This window comes from Aspergillus fischeri, genomic scaffold (assembly GCF_000149645.3).
Source record: "Aspergillus fischeri NRRL 181 1099437636247 genomic scaffold, whole genome shotgun sequence".
In the NCBI taxonomy this organism is placed as follows: Eukaryota; Fungi; Ascomycota; class Eurotiomycetes; order Eurotiales; family Aspergillaceae; genus Aspergillus; species Aspergillus fischeri.
The window spans coordinates 1,358,455-1,376,392 of record NW_001509772.1 but is presented as its reverse complement, the minus strand read 5'-3'; the positions used below and the strand labels follow the sequence as shown (position 1 = coordinate 1,376,392).

Genomic DNA, 17,938 nt, shown 5'->3' with positions numbered 1-17,938 from the left:
CAAAGAGTATGAAGAGGAAAGACAAAACGGGCCCGCTGATATAACGCATCATACAGTCCCCGCTATACTCAGGTCCCGGATCTCTTGCAGAACTTCTTCTACCCTGTTATCCAAATCGCCGCGGGCGTATTGATCTCTTGTCTCGGCGTCGAGATATTGCTGCACCTGAGCCATGCGCGAATACGCTTCGGCACAAAACCGTAGTTGAATCTTGACCAAGGCTTCGAAACTGGGGTCCAAATAGGGCACACGCAGATCGATGAGCTGTGGAAGTTCCGTGAACAGCTGCTCGTTAAGCTGCTCGTATGCTTGCTTGGCCATCTCGGTCTCCTTCTCCGCGCGGGGCAGCTTGGTGGCATCCTTGTCCGGCTTCTCAACCAACTTCTTCACTTTCGCTCTCATGGCGTCGTAGTCCAGCAATTTGTGGTTCCGCTTCTTAATGCACTCGTTGATATCGGGGAAGTACGCACAGAAGCGCGAAATTGGGTCCAGTACGGTTGTTCTGTCAAGCGGATCAACTAGCGTCAATGTTTGCCTGCAGCAAGTATGATCATCCACAGTCGTACCTGTACGGCCCGTCCAATGCTTTGATCGTCTCGGCGTCCAAGTCCTCCACAGCTTGCTTGTAGCTTCTGCTCACACCATCCCGAGTACCCGCCTCGCCGTAGAATGCATCAATCGTCTCCGCAATGCGCATCTGAGAGGCCGTCATTGCTTGCGAGCGTGTCTCGGTCAGCACAATGCCCTGCCATATAAACGGTAGTGTTTCGGATAATTGGCACACCTCGTAACGAATCCAGATATCCCTTTGCTTCCTTCTGCAGTCGATTTGCCGCAGCCTCCATGGTCCGATATCGTCTGGAAAGCGAAATGTCGATCAGTAGCTGATCCCAAATATGCATATCCAAACCAGCTCATACCGCTCCTCGATTTCATAGTCCCGGTCATTCGTTCTCTCAACATGTCCTGTAAGGATTGAAAGTCAGATGCTAGTCCTAGTGATTTACCACCGATGCTTTGTTCTCGGCGGAAGCTTTGCAGCCTGTTTCGCACAGTTGCGGGGAATCATACCTGTTTTCATCATCACCTGCGTTGTCGCACGGTTGACATTTTTCTTGAATCCTACAATGCGACGTACCAATGTTAGTGTGTGTCGAGCAAAGAATCACTTGAAGAGAAATGGACTGCGAACCTGCCCAAGACATGATTGCGGTGTAGGCAGAAACGGGGAGGTGGAAGCGAGCGAGAGTAGAGGATCGAGGGAGGAGTAAGAAGGAATAGAGAGAAATAGGATTAGCAAAGAGTCTTTGTTTGAAGCAAGAAGGAAAATAATGAGAGTTCGATTGTCGATATTACGATTGCACAGTGTTTAACTCCGTACAGCGAAGGCTCGATCGTCGCAGGGCTGGATCTGGATAAGATGCCCAAATGCGGGACGGTGATGATGGCTTCGGGATGGTTCCAAGGTGGCTGTGTGTGGCTGTGGGCATTTATGTTACCTGACAGAATACGTATGCCTGTTTCTTACAGCGCTGGTACTCGAGTTAGCTACCCGTTGACGAATGTATGTGGTAAATTACTTCGTTTTGGTTTCAATCGGTAACCGATCCGACGGTATGGAACAGTAAGTACTGCACGGATTTCCAGCGTACGTCATGCCATATCCATATAACTACCTTAAAATCAACGATTTGAAGACGATGTCAACTGGAAGATTAGACTCAATATGGGCCTCTGCATGATGGTCTAAGATCATGTGTATGCCATTTGATGGCGTACATTCTGCAACTCAAAGCTCGGTAGACTTGCTGGATGAGCTTGATCAAGTAGCACAGCAGAATCTAGGGAGACCGTTCATGACTCCATGGTAAATTTTATACCACGCAGAACCTCGATCAGCATGCTGCAAGGTCACGACCCAGGCGACAACGAACGACCCGGAAGGTCAATCTGTATTCACTTTCGACTATGTAGAATATCTCGCGATATGCTCAGGTATCGGCGAGCATGCGAATAGCTAAATCAACACCTTGTGGGTAAATCGAAGTGGCCCAGCGATTGAAGAGGCTAGTATGAGCAGATCTTTCATCTGTGGTCCACGACCTTACTATTATGGTCTCGAGGCAATGCGGCTTGGGACGTCACAAAAGCCATTCTAGACTCATGAAGCCTTGGGTATTCCTTCCATAGGGCATAATGCCATGTCATATGGTTGAGCGCAGGTAAACAGATGATAAATATGGGTTGAGGCATGGAAAAGGACAATTGTCTATTTCTCACTGCGTGACGAGTGCTTTTGCAGCGTTCATTCTATGAAAAATAGAGACCCCAATGACATAGTGTACATACCCGGGTGAGTATAAACCAGACCTACTTAACCAGCCCGCCTCCCAGTATACCTCATCATAGAAATACAGATCCGTTGAAAAATAGCAAATGAATAACTCGGAAGAGCCAAACCGCGTCTTGATAAGCCAGGGTAAAATCAATGCACGAATGAGACCCGCTGAGTTCATGCAAAACACTGTAGAGAATCCCAGTCATAATACCTCGGAAAAGGAAAATGTGAAAGGGTTGAAAGAAGAAAGAAGAGCAAGAGATAAGCCAGCCTGTAGAATGCTTCGTCAGCCGAATCAAGAGGCAGTCAACATGAGGAAGTCATTAGAGTTTGTAGAGCCGGTATCAGAGCCCATCCGTGGGAAAGAAGAAAGAGTATCGAAGTAAGAAATGACGATAATCTCAATGGTCATGACTGTTCGTTGCAATGGCATCAATTCATGACGATGAAACTAAGCCCATAAGCTAGTAGCAAGGAAAAGAGCAACACAAAATATATGCGCCGGTAAAGGAAAACAAAGATACCTCCTTCTACAGATCTAGTCAAAGGAGGACAACCGCCTGGAACGGGGAAAACATGAACCACCCTGTTTTTCATATGGACACAGGAGGCAATTGTGAAGCACATTTGGGAAGGGAGGACAAGCCCAGGCAAATACCACGTAATATGGCTGAGACAACACCTCCCCAGATGTGCGAAAATCAGCCCTTTGACCCGCACGGATCAGATAACATGCCAGCTATTCATCAGAACCCTTCCTCGCCGGCCTTACACAGCTTGATCTCGCGGACCCACTCAGATTTGAGGACCTGCGAGGCGTTGATACGGCGAGAAGGGTTGGGGTCAAGGATGGAATAGATCACATTGCGACAACGGGCCTGAGAAAACGTAAGCGCTGGAGACCCTCTGAGGCAACCTCGATGAGTTCTTACCCGATGCAGAGTTTCGATGGGAGCATAACCATCCTCGTGCTTGCGGCCTTCCAGATAACGCTGGTAAAATTCGTCCTCATCCTTGCGGGCAACTCTCCACAGGTGCCTTCCTGTCCTCATAGCCATGTAGATGACACCTGTAGCCCAGACATCAACAGCCCTTGGATCAAATTCCTTTTCCACATATTCCTCAGGCGCAATGTATGGAGCAGACCCGCAGAGACCCGCAGTCATGTGTGCTTCCTTCTCCCACGCCATACGGAAACACTCGCCATTTCCGAAGTCTGTAATTTTGAGTGCACCGTGAGTGGTCAGGAGAAGATTCTCTGGTTTGAGGTCACGATGAGCGACTCCCATTTCGTGCATGTATTCTACACCACGCATGAGCTGTTTGAAGAAACAATCGGCCTCGGCAACTTCCAGTTTGCCAGCGGCCAACACGAGCGTGTAGAGGTCTCCGCCGGCACAGTATTCCATGACCTCACAATAGTCGCCTTTGGCGTCCTGTAACAGATCGAGGGTGTGAATAACGTTAGGGTGGCGGAGGGACGAGGAAATACAGAATTCTGAGGTCAACCGTTTCTGGTATTTCTTGGCAGTCTCCTGCGGCCGACGGCGGAATTCTTTGACAGCATAGAGCTGCTCAACTCTGGAGTCCTTCGGGTCCACTTTGTGAGAGATCCGGACAATGCCAAAGGCGCCACGTCCAACAATCTCTTGGCATTTGCCATATTTATCAACGAGAGAGGCCGTGGCGTTGGGACCTCCCTTCTTGTCGGCGGCCAGTTTGTCACGCTCAGTCTTGAATTGGTCGATCCAAGTAGACATTAGTGACAATTGCTGGTCATCCACGTGGTCGTCCTTTTTTCTGCTACCACCACCCAGCATGTCTCGCAGAAGATCGGTCAGCTTCTCCTGCCGTCTTGCACTCTTGAGATGATGACAGTGTGTGCCATCTGGAAACATTTCAAATCGCTTGTGGACGATAGAACCTTCCCTTTGGTCTTTTCCATTTGCAGGCTTCGCCTTCTTTTCTTTTTCGTTGTCACCTTTCGTCGACGTCTGTCGCGAGGGAGCTCGAGATGAAGGTCTTGATGTGGGTCTAGATGGCGCTGCGCTGCCATTTGTAGGAGCCTTTATGCTTTCCGTACTGCTATCTGAGGAGTCTCGAGCGGAGTCTGGTTCTCTGCTCTCTTTGGGTTCTTTCGGCGTCGTCTTCCCAGTATTTGAGAACATGCGGGTGAGGCGATTTGCCATAGTAGATCTTGTAGTTGTCGCCTTTACGGGCTGGGGATGTACGGGGAGTACATCCCCGTTCGCGGCGGACAGATTCATGCCCGCTAGAGCTCGTGTTACCTGAGAATCTCCATCTCGAGGGTCATTCGAAGTCTGTGATGCTGCGGCGGATGAGACTGCGGAAGGTACAGGTGAAACAGATTGCGGAGTCATGTGCAGTGAAGGGAGTGGCTATGTGCGAACGGAGGACAATAGGAACAAAAGCCGCCCCCGTTGCGAGTGGGAGGACAAGCGCCTACAGCACGAAGCTGAAGATGCCAAAGTTTAAAACTTTGGAATATATGAGATTTGAATGTAGGTAGATAGAAAGGAGAAAGAGGGAGGAGAAGGAGGGCGGCGCGAGAGGGAGAAAAAAGTGCGGTGGCCTGTGGTGGCCTGAGGCGACGGTCTACCGAGAAAGTGTAAAAAACGGAAATGTGACGAAAGTGACTTTTTTGTAGTGGAGGCCGGGCGGGCGAGTTCGACAAAGAACCTCCAGAAACAGGGGGGTTCACGAAAAGAGAAAGGAATGAAAAGAGAAAAAAGAAGATAGGCACCGCGCAACTAAGCACGGAATGCCCCGATGAGACTATAAAAAAAATAAGCGACTCTGTAATGTATTTGAGTGCGTTGCCTTGCAATATTAAAGGAGAAAGAAGACGGTGTAGCAAAATTACACAGGGGAAGATGGAACGCCGTTGCCTACGGGGAGGAGAGGTTGAAATAGTGCTGCTGCTGCAACAGTGGTAGGCGGTGCTACGTCGCAGTTAGAGGGAGACAGTTGGGTGGGTGCGGTTCCTACAAGGTCATGGAAGTCTCCAGCAGGAAACAGCCAGTACAAATTTCGCATGAAAAATCCTCCTTTTATGATTCGATTGACCTCTATCATTTTCATTTTTATGTTGGATGAAATTAAACTGGTCAAAGGCCATTCCTACACGCTGTACTACCTGCAGTTAGACTCGAACTAGATATGAGGCAAACCACCCAACATCTGTAAGCAACGTATCTTGCTGAAAACGATGTCCTTTACGGAGCAATACGGAGCAAAATTACGGTGCAGCAGGTAAAGGTACCTATTACCTGACTAAACTAAGGTACCGGACAGTACGTGAGTACCTACCATACTGAGTACTGATCCAGGTTCCGCTTTGCCTCTGTTTGCATTTCGCAGTGCTTAAAGGCTTGGTACCTGGGTAGGTTCGCATGCCTGTCGTACCTTAGACAAGTGTAATCGTGATGATTCTGTATCCGCAAATACGATACCGAGCAGTACTTTAGGTAGCTAGGTAGACGATGACATTGTTACCCCGGTACGATGGAATCAGAAAGTTATAGCTGTTATTGATGGCGGCAGATACCTAACCATTATCGAATGTCCTGATTTAGTCATTTGTGTCAATCAGGACTTAGCAGATGACACATATGACATACTGGATAGCGAATGGCATGGAAATATACAGAGCGATTCGGAGCCAGAGGAGAGCCAGCATCTCAAGCTTGAAAATGTAGGTAGTATTATTAAGGCCATATGCAAAAAGTGGCGCAGAAAAGTTCATGATTACCAATACCTGACAATATGGCTATTTCCACAAGACCCCGCCGCCTCATCAAAAAAATCTTGGAATCTATGGGACTTGGTGTGCTATCGCAGCTACGAATGTTTAACATTAATAGAGCCCCAGATTAATTTATCCTATCTTTCAAATGCCTCTTGCAAAAGGGTTTACTAGATTATACTCTAACTAGTGTAATAGCAATAATAGATGGACTGAATGACAAAAGTTTGTGAAACACCACCGTAAGCTATCTCTATACTTACCAATAGCAAAATGTACCGAGTATAGTAAACATCATCGAGTATGCTTCCCTCCCTTTTGGAAAGTAAGTAGGATGACGCTAGTTCCTCCTTCTCAATCAGTTTCATGCTTGGTGCCAGAATGCTGATTATCGCTTGATCTCACACAATAATGATAATATTGCTCCGAGGTGACGTTGTGTTTACCGGAAAGAGGCAATAGCAGGCAACAAAATTGAGGCTGTGCATTTTCCCTGCTCATGCATACTGTATGCGATCTGATCATATTTTAATATTATTATTAATTGCCCCCGCACGTCAGTAACAGGATCCGGTGGCTTGAGTGGCTTTTCTCTAGGACAATTGGATCATTAGATGCTCTCAAGTGTCAATTAGCACCATCAGCTAGCAAGCTATGGCGGGTAGTCCTCCCCTCTTGGACCAATCTCAAAAGCTTTGTCTTCTCCACTAACATCACCTGAAAGGTCAATTTCTCTGGAATAGTCAAGACACATGAGGGGTTGAACTGTAAAGATATCTGATTTCCGCTTTTTCGGACGGATATCAAATTGTTTCCCATTGTATGGAGGCCGATGATCGACTCGCAGCGGAGGGCCATCCGCCAGTCAAGCACTATTCTCAGCAAGAACTGTTAAACCGATCGCCCGGCTCTTTTCCTGCACAAAGCAGCTACACATCAGATGATTCTGATAAGGCCTTCATGCCTCTGCGGTCTCCGCGGCCTCCGGGCTATACTGTCAATTCTGTATGCATATAGGGCTAGGGTCAACCTAAATAAGTGGGAACCATCAGTCAAATAGACAACTGGATGGAGTATGGATGGGTGAATGAACAGCTATCCCATTCGCAAGGAGATTTGGAAACACTATCCACGAAGGCCTTTATTCCTTTAATGCAAGGGTAAGCCACAGAGTAGTTAGCTAGCTACTATTTCCATCTAGTCAAACAAGATCCGACAGATCAATGGAATTTCCCCGCGAAATTAGCTCCTAAACTTGCATCAGTGGTGAAGTTAATCAGCCAATGGATCCCAGTACTGATTAAAAGCTCTTTCCACCGGCTGTTCTTGAAGTCAAGAGAGTTTCGATCACCAACGCCCAAGGAGCCCACATTCTCGTGTACATGACTTCGTGATCTGATCATGAGCGATCTGTGTACGAAGTTAACCTAGGATATCCGTCATCCTCTCCTCCAGTCATTTCAATCATGCATGTCTCTCGTTTTGGTTACGCTGTGAAGATCTTGGCTGCGCGGGATCAGCACACAGCAGCTACGAAGATTGAAAGGGAGTGAGAGATGCAAGATTGTTAAATGGTATTTTTGCACGAAGTGGTAACCAGATATTTCGCACATTATTGTTATGCTCCTAAGCTGAAACAACCGACCCAATAGACGGCTCGTACAAGAGCCAGTTCCCGCTTATACTCTCGAGCATTAAGCAATCGTCAAGCTCTGGCAAGATGGACCCCACGCCATGCTGCAGTCACCTGCACTTTTTCACTTTCCAACATCTGGCAGCTACCAAAGACATGCTGTCTTCTTGGCACATCATCAAGCTGTAAGCACATTGAAATGGTGGCCATTCAGTAGGTGCAGGATGAAACGAGGGATTTTCAGGGCCAATCAGAACGTGTGGGATAAATTGGTCTGATCACACCAATTAGACACCCAGTATACGGAGCATATTATTGTTGATTGAAAGCAATGAATTGCGCAATGCTGAAGGGAGCCAGTGGTGAGGGGCACATGTAGTCAGCTCATTTAGTATGGTCTTACAAAATCACAGTCTTTTTTGGTCAATCCCACTGACGCATGGGCAAGTTAACTATGTAGAATTATTTTGGTCACCGGATAAGCCTAGGAGACCTGCAATATTTGGCTAAACTCTACACTCCAGATTAGTGGGAGGAACGTAGGCGTATTGCTCAGAAAAGAACAGAAGCGCCCTTGACATAACGGAGACTGTCCGCAACATTAGGAGACATCTGCGCAAGTGAAATATCTGGAGTTATCAGTGAGTGACGAACCGGACTAGCTCCCAGTTGACTAAGTTGCAGAGTAGGATTCTGTCAGCTGGAAGATTCGATGTGTTCAATGTAATGCCAGGGGACAGGAAAGCTATCGATGACCGCGAATACCCATGTAATTGCACCTAATCAATCTTCCTAGATGCCACAGAGCGTCCAGTAGCGATATTTTATGAAGTATGTGCTGAAATCTCGGACTGCTACTTGCTGTCAGGGACATTGCTCGGACTGTTCAACAAAAAAGGAATGATAGTAGCCGCATTAAGGACCTGTCGAGACTTGAAGCGACTCGGTGAACGCTGACGGCGGACTGCTTCTAGTTATACGTCTCATGCGACATGGCAAGCTGCTGCAAAGACTTTCAATCTCTTCCTCCGAACTTGCGTGGAGCCCCTCTGAGTCAGAAAGGGAATTATGAGTTGTCTCTTCGTTAACGAATGCTACTTGCCTCGATAATGAGACAGTCCCCCAGAAATAAGCTGATATGCACGCTCCAAGTTTTCCCCTGCTATGTTAGGCCATAACATGGGACAATAGTAGCTTCGGCGAAGAAATACGGCGTGATCGAGACGGGAAGTATTCCGGAGAACGGGATGCAAGAACATGGCTCATCCATTAATTTTCCTCCGAATAAACTGTCCAGGGATCAGAGTTCGGCTCTGGTGCACAACTGTAGAAGGTTGAGCTGGGATCAGTGGATTTCCTGGCTTGTCATGCCCGGGATTTTAAGGAGACAGTCCACATTTTCCACGCACCACTACCACGACCTGGCCATCCTATGACCGACAGGTAACTGCCTGGTGTACCTACTATCGTTGACCGCTACTCCGGGCAGGTGAAGCATGGATGTTGCAGCAACAGCAGGTAATACTGAGTGGGTGCGAGAATCGCTCGGCTCAGCCCGTAAAGGTGTATGGGAAATGTACGATTAAAAACACCCTGTCCAGAGACTCGCGATAATAGATTTTCTTCATGCTCAACAAATCCATTTCGTCCAGACAGATCAATATCACGACATTTTTTTAGGAAGAAGCAATGGACGGGAACCACGTGCTCTTCCTGTTCGAGCTACCCGCAGATACGAATATCTACGAATAGTTTAAAGATAACATCTTATTAATATTGCCATGTGGTAAGGTTATTGTTATGCTATCAACCACTCGGTATTTCATACAGAATGTTGTACTCCGTAATCACGAAGTTTAAGCCACAGGACAGCCGCCATAAGGTAGTTTCAGGACTGTAAGAATAAGCGTTTGTGGTTTGTACTCTATCAGTAAATGTACATATCCCAGGCTACATTGAAGGCTAAACCTGCTTAACTGACTGGACTTTTTCAACTTAGCCAGAATAATAGACGACCTCTTCATAATTCTTCGGTGTAATCGTCTCATATGTAGGTGCCCTGTACGGAGTGATTATGAGTCTTGTCAAGGGTTAACCCTTCTGGTACGGAGTAACTCGAGAACCATACCTTACTAGGTAAAATCTGGAGACACTCCAAGAAAATCACAAACCCTGGATCAAGCCACTTTCACCGTCCAATGATCTATAAGGTACCATTTAGTGTGCCCATGTTAGTTAGTGTTATTAATATTCCCATAATGCAAAGATCAAACAGTATCTACCAAAGGTACGGTAGCTTAGGTAGGTACTTCCTTTAACTGCAGTAGGCATGTATCTTACGAATTGATAGATATCACTCCTGAGTGTAATTTCCCACATCAATGCGTTGGTAACAAGCTTCCGTTGCTCCATTTGCATTTGGCCTTCCGAAGAAGCTTAACCTGGTTAGGCTAGCCCCGGATTTGGTTGGTGGAACGAGAGTCGGCACGAGCCATTCATTATTATTACCTAAGTACTCGAATGAACGGTAACTATCAAAGGTACAGTAGCAGTTGCACTTGACCAAGTATGGACGCAAAGGAAAGCAACTCGGATCCATTATCCCAAAAACATGCTGTTTTGTCGAGCAACTCGCATGTCTGCCGCATGCATGCTGCATACTGTAGAGTGCAGACAGGTTGATTGATGTTTTACTGTCGTCACTTGTCAAGCATATCTCAGCTCCAGTGTCCTGTTAGACGAGCGTAGGCACAAACTTTGAGTTATTTTATCAATCAATGCCATCCACAGGTTCCTACGTAGCGTACACCATTGGCGGATGAGCGAATTATGAGCGCCAATCATTGATATGGATGCTCTTGCATTATCGGCCCTGCAGCCTCTATACGAGACCTGAGATACAAACAAGACACCTGAGCTGCATTGCAGTGGCTAATATGGGATACTCTTCCTGGGATGACTGCAGGTGCTTCTGCACTTTCTCTTAGAACTTATGCTGATCCCAACAAGGCCACGACTGGTATGAGGGATTATGAGAACCTATCAGCATGTACGAGGAACCGTATCTTGCTGACCTTAAGGGTAGACGGACCATTTCACAACGATGAGTTGTCGTTTGGATTTGCATAATGCTTGTTCCTCAATTCCTTCTCTTGCAAGTAAGAACAGAGATCCATCCCCTCTCAGCGAGTTGTGTCTAACAGGTTCATTCTCGACTGCATTCCAACGTGCTCATAATTTCCTCGGTTCACTTGAATGAGCCCTAGCACTTCTATCTTGGCGTATGGTCTCTCGAAAGATCCCATGCCTGGTCCGAACTCACCATGTCGCCGCTATACAATGTTCTGAGAAGGCAATTGCATGACCAGAAGGGTTGTTCCTCAGGTCAATTGGCGTGGGCTATTGTCATTGAGTCACAATTAGCGAGCAGTCCCCGACAATGGACGCGCGACTATTTCCAGAATACCCTTTGAATGCGATCTTCCGGGATGCTCGAAAGGCACAAGGCGGTCGAAAAGTGCATTCAACAACAGATAGCAACATAAGGCCAAATTCGACCACGGGAAGAGCATGGGTTGTCGCCGCAGCATTTGAAAGACCAACTGTCGGCTGGAGCTGTATATACGACTCCTCGGCCGGTAGTGACGATGGTGAGACCACAGATGGTTTCAATTCATGCTGTGATGGCCCCTGGAAGAAAACGGTTCCTGTTTGCTGGGGCTTCCTTATGCTCGCAAGTGTGGAATGGCCTATTCAAAGGGCGTGTTCGATTGCAGAGACGGAATTGGCAAATTCCGACCTCGTATTTCACGTAAGCCTGCCAACACGATCGATACATGACCGGATATTCCGATCCTTGAGAATATAACAACGACAGTCAGGCGTTCCAGCATCATAAAAGGGTTACGTATAAAGATATTTGCCGGTCTATCCATCGGGTATCGGCGCCTAGGATAGGACTCGGGTCTATAGATAGGTAAGACAACGTCTCAAAGAGATTATGGGAACCTCGCGTCGGTTCAATAACTGTAAGGCTGACGGTACTTACCACAAATTGCTCGAGGGACTCTTCGAACAGTTCATTATTCACACCCACGCCTCCCGGATGTTCGACAGGTGACAGAGGATTTTTGACAACTAATAATGATCAAATCGTCAGAAATAGTTAGGACAATATCGAGGCTGACCCCGAATCACGTACCATACTCGACATAGAGATTGATATAAATCTGCTGTAAAGCAACTCGCATGCTAGGGCTCTTGACATCCGTGAGCATGACAAACTTGATATTCGTGGGAGTTTCGTAGTAGTGAAGCTTGTATTGGCTGGTGCGATAAGTGACGAAGCTAGTTGTACAAATATTCGTCAGTTACGAGTTCAGAATTCGGTAGAGACAGCTCAATGGCTATATTCTCACCTGTCATCCTCGCCTCCCAACTTGCGCACCATGTTTCGAAGGGAAAAAACAGTACCGAAAATCAACTTCGCATCGTCATCGGTCGTCCGCGCAGATTGGCCGAAAACAGAGGGGACACCGTTCTGAGTAGCGACTTCAGAAGTCGGTCGCGACGATTTACCGACTATCGAGGCCGGACGGGGAAGCCATCGCCTCTTATAGATGCACTCGGCTACAAGCGTGCAAAGGGGCTGATCAGCTATTGTTTTTGTTTACAATAGGAAAGGGAGATTATTACCGTGGCGGTCGAAGATATAGAACGAATAGACGACCATTTCACCGGATGAATATCGACAACGACGACCAGAATACCGAGAGAGCAAGAGAATGCAGCAGATATCAAGCCGTGGAAATTAACTCAACAACGACGGTGGTGAGTAACAATAAGAGCGGTTCAATTAGGCTCGTCGAGACAAGAATGCTCGTGGGCGGTGAGAAACCACTTCCCCTCTCTCTCGAAGTTGTGTCAACTCAACAACCCTTTCGCTCCCTCATCCCACTCAAATATTATCATCACATTCACTCCGAACTGTGGAAAGATAGCCTGATGGGTGATATTTAGCAATTTGGCCACATTTCTTCTTTTTGCGTGGGCCTTTACTCCGTACTTACTCTCGTTTCAGTCCCTTTTTGACCTGTCATCGGAACTTCGACTCTTCCCCGATATTCCCCACATTCGGCTTAGGCATCCAGGTTTATTATCAGTGCAATAATACTCAGCATTTCACACTTGAAGGAATACAATTCTGCTAGACATAATTCATTCTCACTCCATTGGCTTTTGAACACTTTGAGGTTCATTCGATGGCCGACGAAATTGCTGCACCCAAGCACGATGATATCCTCAACGCCATGAATAAACGTCCCAAACCCAAGCCTAGCCGTTACGCGTGAGTCGAACTATATACTCCCGGCTTCGTCATTCATTCTTAGATGCCACTGCGCTCGGTTATCCTGCATATTTTCTTATACAATTTGCAAGTGTTCATTGCTGAATAGATCCTGGCACTAGTTCCACGCCTTCCTCTGAAAGCCCGCAGAGGCACTATCGCCGAAATCCGAAAGTCAGACGCCCAGTGAAGGTTATTATCACTCGATCACTTTTTTGCTGCATCTGATTGACTAATTTATTGGAGGCAGGAAACCCTGAATGCTCGCTCCGAGTATACGACGAGCCAAGATGATGGGACTGCCGAACACAGGATCAATCAATATGTTATAAAGCAGGAGATTGGCAGAGGATCCTTCGGTGCAGTTCACCTCGCAGTAGATCAATATGGGAATGAATTTGTAAGGCAACTGTCCTTCTGATGCGTAAGGCTGTTTGCTGTATGCGAGATGAACGCTATGCTAACAAAATGTGTGTTTCCACAGGCCGTCAAGGAGTTCTCTAAATCACGACTAAGGAAACGCGCCCAATCACATCTTCTCCGCCGACCTCGAGGACCTAAACGACCATCAGATGGCTTCAACTCGCCTCTACATCGTCATCCGTCCGGGAATGAGGACGAGCACGGCAAGAACCCACTTTATCTCATCAAGGAAGAGATCGCCATCATGAAGAAGCTGAACCACAACAACCTGGTGTCTTTGATTGAAGTTTTAGATGACCCCACTGAGGACTCCCTATATATGGTGATGGAAATGTGTAAAAAGGGCGTGATCATGAAGGTTGGACTGGAAGAAAGGGCCGACCCTTACAGTGATGAACAATGTCGCTGCTGGTTCCGCGACTTGATTTTGGGAATTGAATATTTACATGGCCAGGGTATCGTGCATCGAGATATAAAACCAGACAACTGTTTATTGACGAATGATGACGTTCTCAAGATTGTTGATTTTGGAGTATCCGAGATGTTTGAGAAGGATTCGGATATGTTCACAGCCAAATCGGCTGGCTCGCCTGCCTTTCTTCCGCCGGAGCTGTGTGTGGTAAAGCATGGCGATGTCTCGGGAAGAGCAGCAGATATCTGGTCTATGGGTGTTACTCTCTACTGTCTTCGCTATGGGAGGCTGCCATTTGAGAAGCAAAGCATCTTCGAACTCTATGAAGCCATCAAAAACGACCCCGTTGTATGCGAAGAGGAAACGGATGATAACTTCAAAGACTTGATATTGCGGATACTGGAGAAGGATCCAAGCAAAAGGATCACAATGAGAGAGTTGCGAGTGAGTTGTTTCCTGCTGTATATCAACAGCAACACGTGTCTCATGGAATAGTCCAGGCGCATCCCTGGGTGACAAGAAACGGTTCCGACCTTCTCTTGCCTGAGGAGGAGAATATTGCGGAGATAGTGGAGCCCCCAACTGAGGAGGAAATGAATACCGCTATAACAAGGAATGTGGGCCACATTATGGCTGTGGTATGTCTTTGTGTCCTGACGCTACTCTGTCTTCCCACGGAATCAGCTGACATAAAAGCTGCAGATGAAAGCTGCGAAACGTTTCAAACGGCTTCTAGGGCCAGCTAAAGCCGAGCCGGTGATGCAAAGTATACTCGGCCAGGAGTATGAGAGTCATTTCGTGGAGCCGCCGCTCGAGATGGACCCGGAAGAGAGCGTCTCGGCCAGCGATATTCTCATGGGTAACAAAAGCCAGAGTGTAACTTCATACAATAGAAAGCCCTGGGAACGTGAGAATGTTCTGAAAGGCTATCATCAGAAGTGCGAAAAATCACCCGAAATTAGTGATTCAGCCGGCAAGTATACTACCCAACAAGACCTTGTGCTAGGCAGCTCAACCGAACGTTCTGTGGGCATTACACCGGAGAGACAAGATTCAGGCTCTATCTCCAGCTACAAGCCTTGCACCAAGTCTGTCGACGATCTACAGGCGACTTTCTCTCGTCAGGCTCCTTCCCCCCAGAAAATGCTGTCGCGGGCCAGTTCGGCTACAACAAAGCGCAGCGTCGAGGGTACCAGGGGCCACGCACGGGATCCTTTAGAAGAGGCATTCCCATACCTCTTTATTGGTCCATCCACCTACACGGGGTCAGATCTGGAAGGAGGACATGATACCGATATGGAGCGCAACGCCGACCAATCGGAAACTCCACTGTCAGACGAGCCCCTAGAGACGAGTCTAGCAGGGAATGAGGCTATCCCTATAGTGAGCGAGTCACCAGGTGCTGCTGAATTCGACATTTATGAAACAGCGTATCGACAGGAGATCGCTCGAATCCGTAAACTCACTTTGGCTCGTGAAGGTACTCTACCCAAAGTGTACTTAACTCGGCGCGTTGAAGACAAAGACGAGGTCTTAAGGCTTGTCGAGGACGGGTCTCTTGAGACGAACTACGAAACTGCTGCTTGCGAAGCAGATACAGTTATTGGTGAGAAGATCATGGCGCCATTCAGCCCGCGCTCTGGAGTGAGCATGATAAAAACTCAGCTGGATGACCAGTTCAAGTTTGGAGCCCATGCTCAGGAACAGCTGTCTGCACCTGCTACCACAGCAGATCACGAGCCTGACGCTGCCACTAAATCGACGGCTACGGGAGGCTCGTTGACGTCGTCGCCGGAAAACGCGAAAACCAAGTTGAAGAACCTCTTCGATCGTGTCAGGGGCAATCACAATTCTTGAGATATCGAAGATTGAGGTGTTGAACCCGACTGCAATCGGCGCCGTCGGAAGATTGTTCTTCGATGTGGTGCTCCACTAGGCATATTTCTCTACGCCACTATTTGTGTTGAGATGAATGATCTATTGCTGGACATATGACCTGTAGCTATCAACCTCTATGGTATGCACGGAATCTTCACATAAGTAGTTTTACCAGCTTAGTCTCTGGAAAAATATAGCAAACGTTCAAAAGGACATGGTTCGACATAAGACAGGTGAATGTGCCTGCGATGTTGACATTAGTTATTATACATACAAGGGCATCAGACCCATCCGGGTGAGCACATAAGACCTCCCATGAAAAAAAAAGGGGGAAAGGAAAAAGGCAAAATGGTGGACGAGGAAAGGAGGAACGATGATGAAAGGCAATGAAAACATGAGAGATAGTGGCAATATGCAGCCGTGGTCGTAGATTGATTGATCGTACATGTCGATCTTTGAATGGAAAGACATGGGAGACGCTATAGAGAGAAATGAGATATGCAATAATGACCGCAGGCGAGGAAAGTAACGTCGTTGTCATAGGAACTTGGGCGCGTTCAACATGGCCGCGTACAAGAGGACTCATTTCGTATGAAACAAAGTATGTTCAAGGCTCAGGCGGAGGCTTGACCTATCTTGCTTCTGCTGCGTGAGACAATGAGTATCGTGGTGCGCATATGTATTCGTCGGAGTTAGATAAGTCAGAGAACATCTGTCAGAGAAAGAGATAGGACCTGTGTGCTTCGGCTGCTCAACGCGCGGACGTATCAACTTGTTGATTTGACGGCCATTGCCGATCGTGAGCAATCAGAATTCGTCGAAAAAGAAAAAAACACAGGGCTTGGTAAAGAAAAAAGCAAAGATTGCATCGAATATGCCGTTAGTCGTAGCACTCATCGCAAGTCGTCTTCTCAACTGGTTCGTGATGAGTGAGAACCAATGCTATCTATCGCTCAAAGCTGAAGAGTTTATATCGTTCATCGTGAGCAACCATGGCTTTTGAAGACAAGAGGGAACAGAAATGGTTACAACAAAGAAAGAGAGAAAGGGGCAGAAAGAGAAAGAGAGAGACAAGACCGTCCTGCAACTTCTTCTTTAGCCAGATGATGTCACTCGGGTCTTCTTTCGGCTGAAGTGGCAGCAGGTAGTTCGGGAGTAGACAATGCGGGCGCTTCTGGCCGTCTGCTTGCAGGATCGGTCAGGATACGTCGACTGCTGTCCCCAAAGGAGAACCTTTCTGAGGGACGAGGCTCAAATGGTCGCTCCCCAGGATCCATTCGCGCCACCGGCTCTGCGTGGCTCATTTGTAACGCTTGGGGTGAAGGTAGAGTCTGCCGTGGGTCGGTCGGTCTTGGAAGCTCTCTTAGTATCGGTCCGGGGTCACGAGTCGGTACCCCTCTTGCTCGTCCATCGTCGATGGGTGCCATGAGCGTGACTGGCCTCCCATGGGGGGGTGCATAGCGCAGCTCCGGATTCTGGACTTCCACGGGCCGGAGACCCGCCTGAGGTGTAAACGAAGTGCTTGAAGACATAACCCCGGGAGGGCTGGCTGGTGTTGAAGGAGCTTTCAGCCTATGAGGCCCCGACCTTCGGGGAGGAGGGTATGCTTCACCTCGAGCTTCGGCAGCCGCCTTGCGTCGCTCCGCTTCGGCTTTGCTTGGCCGGCCTCGTTTCCGGGGCGGCTCACCTTTGGTCGTAATACTTTCCAAACTCGGAGAGAGGAGCGCAGAAGCGCTGCTCTCGCTGCTGTAAGAGGCCGTGCTGGCAGCTGGCCGAGGCTGGATAGCGCGTGGGGCAAGAGGCTGTTTGTCCAAGAGGAAAAGCGGCCGCTTTCGCATGTGACTGCCCTCGGGTTGAACTGCTGGTGGTGCAGATAACTCATGACGGGGCGGTGGAAACGGTACCAGGCCCTGGTTGACAGGGATAGACATCTGTGGCTGTTGCTGTTGTTGCTGTTGTTGTTGCTGCTGTTGCTGCTGCTGTTGCTGCTGCTGTTGCTGCTGCTGCTCTTGGCACATATTGCGAAAAGCGAATTGACAGGAATTCAGGGAACGGCCTGGACCAGAGTAGATTAGCAGAAGCCAGGCTGAACTATCCACTCTGACCTTGACGAAAACCTCGACACAGTGCAAATACGACAT

The 17,938-nt window shown here is 47.9% G+C and overlaps 5 protein-coding genes across 5 annotated transcripts, besides 5 other annotated features; 1 reads left to right on the top strand and 4 right to left on the bottom strand.

Moving 5' to 3' along the window:
- Positions 1 to 48: 48 nt before the first annotated feature.
- Positions 49 to 712, bottom strand: NFIA_037180 (amphiphysin-like protein RVS161; the record flags this gene model as incomplete). The annotated part of the gene is made up of 2 exons (XM_001266040.1): positions 49 to 502; positions 567 to 712. 2 exons carry the CDS (start codon positions 710 to 712, stop codon positions 49 to 51), a joined length of 600 nt encoding a protein of 199 aa, XP_001266041.1.
- A 2,372-nt stretch (positions 713 to 3,084) lies between these two features.
- On the bottom strand, positions 3,085 to 4,719 carry NFIA_037170 (serine/threonine protein kinase SAT4; the record flags this gene model as incomplete). Its single annotated transcript, XM_001266039.1, has 1 exon — positions 3,085 to 4,719. One exon carries the CDS (start codon positions 4,717 to 4,719, stop codon positions 3,085 to 3,087), a length of 1,635 nt encoding a protein of 544 aa, XP_001266040.1.
- A 6,966-nt stretch (positions 4,720 to 11,685) lies between these two features.
- NFIA_037160 (TRAPP subunit BET5) lies at positions 11,686 to 12,469 on the bottom strand (the record flags this gene model as incomplete). The annotated part of the gene is made up of 5 exons (XM_001266038.1): positions 11,686 to 11,703; positions 11,786 to 11,874; positions 11,939 to 12,084; positions 12,156 to 12,366; positions 12,433 to 12,469. The coding sequence occupies 5 exons, from the start codon at positions 12,467 to 12,469 to the stop codon at positions 11,686 to 11,688; spliced, it is 501 nt and encodes a 166-aa protein (XP_001266039.1).
- A 529-nt stretch (positions 12,470 to 12,998) lies between these two features.
- Positions 12,999 to 15,776, top strand: NFIA_037150 (putative calcium/calmodulin dependent protein kinase; the record flags this gene model as incomplete). Its single annotated transcript, XM_001266037.1, has 6 exons — positions 12,999 to 13,084; positions 13,207 to 13,276; positions 13,335 to 13,484; positions 13,569 to 14,363; positions 14,420 to 14,557; positions 14,622 to 15,776. 6 exons carry the CDS (start codon positions 12,999 to 13,001, stop codon positions 15,774 to 15,776), a joined length of 2,394 nt encoding a protein of 797 aa, XP_001266038.1.
- Positions 15,777 to 16,829: 1,053 nt separating this feature from the next.
- Positions 16,830 to 16,868: a repeat region.
- A 38-nt stretch (positions 16,869 to 16,906) lies between these two features.
- On the bottom strand, positions 16,907 to 17,938 carry NFIA_037140 (putative AT DNA binding protein; the record flags this gene model as incomplete). The annotated part of the gene is made up of 1 exon (XM_001266036.1): positions 16,907 to 17,938. The coding sequence occupies one exon, from the start codon at positions 17,936 to 17,938 to the stop codon at positions 16,907 to 16,909; it is 1,032 nt and encodes a 343-aa protein (XP_001266037.1).
- Positions 17,730 to 17,803: a microsatellite.
- Positions 17,734 to 17,805: a microsatellite.
- Positions 17,735 to 17,805: a microsatellite.
- Positions 17,761 to 17,805: a microsatellite.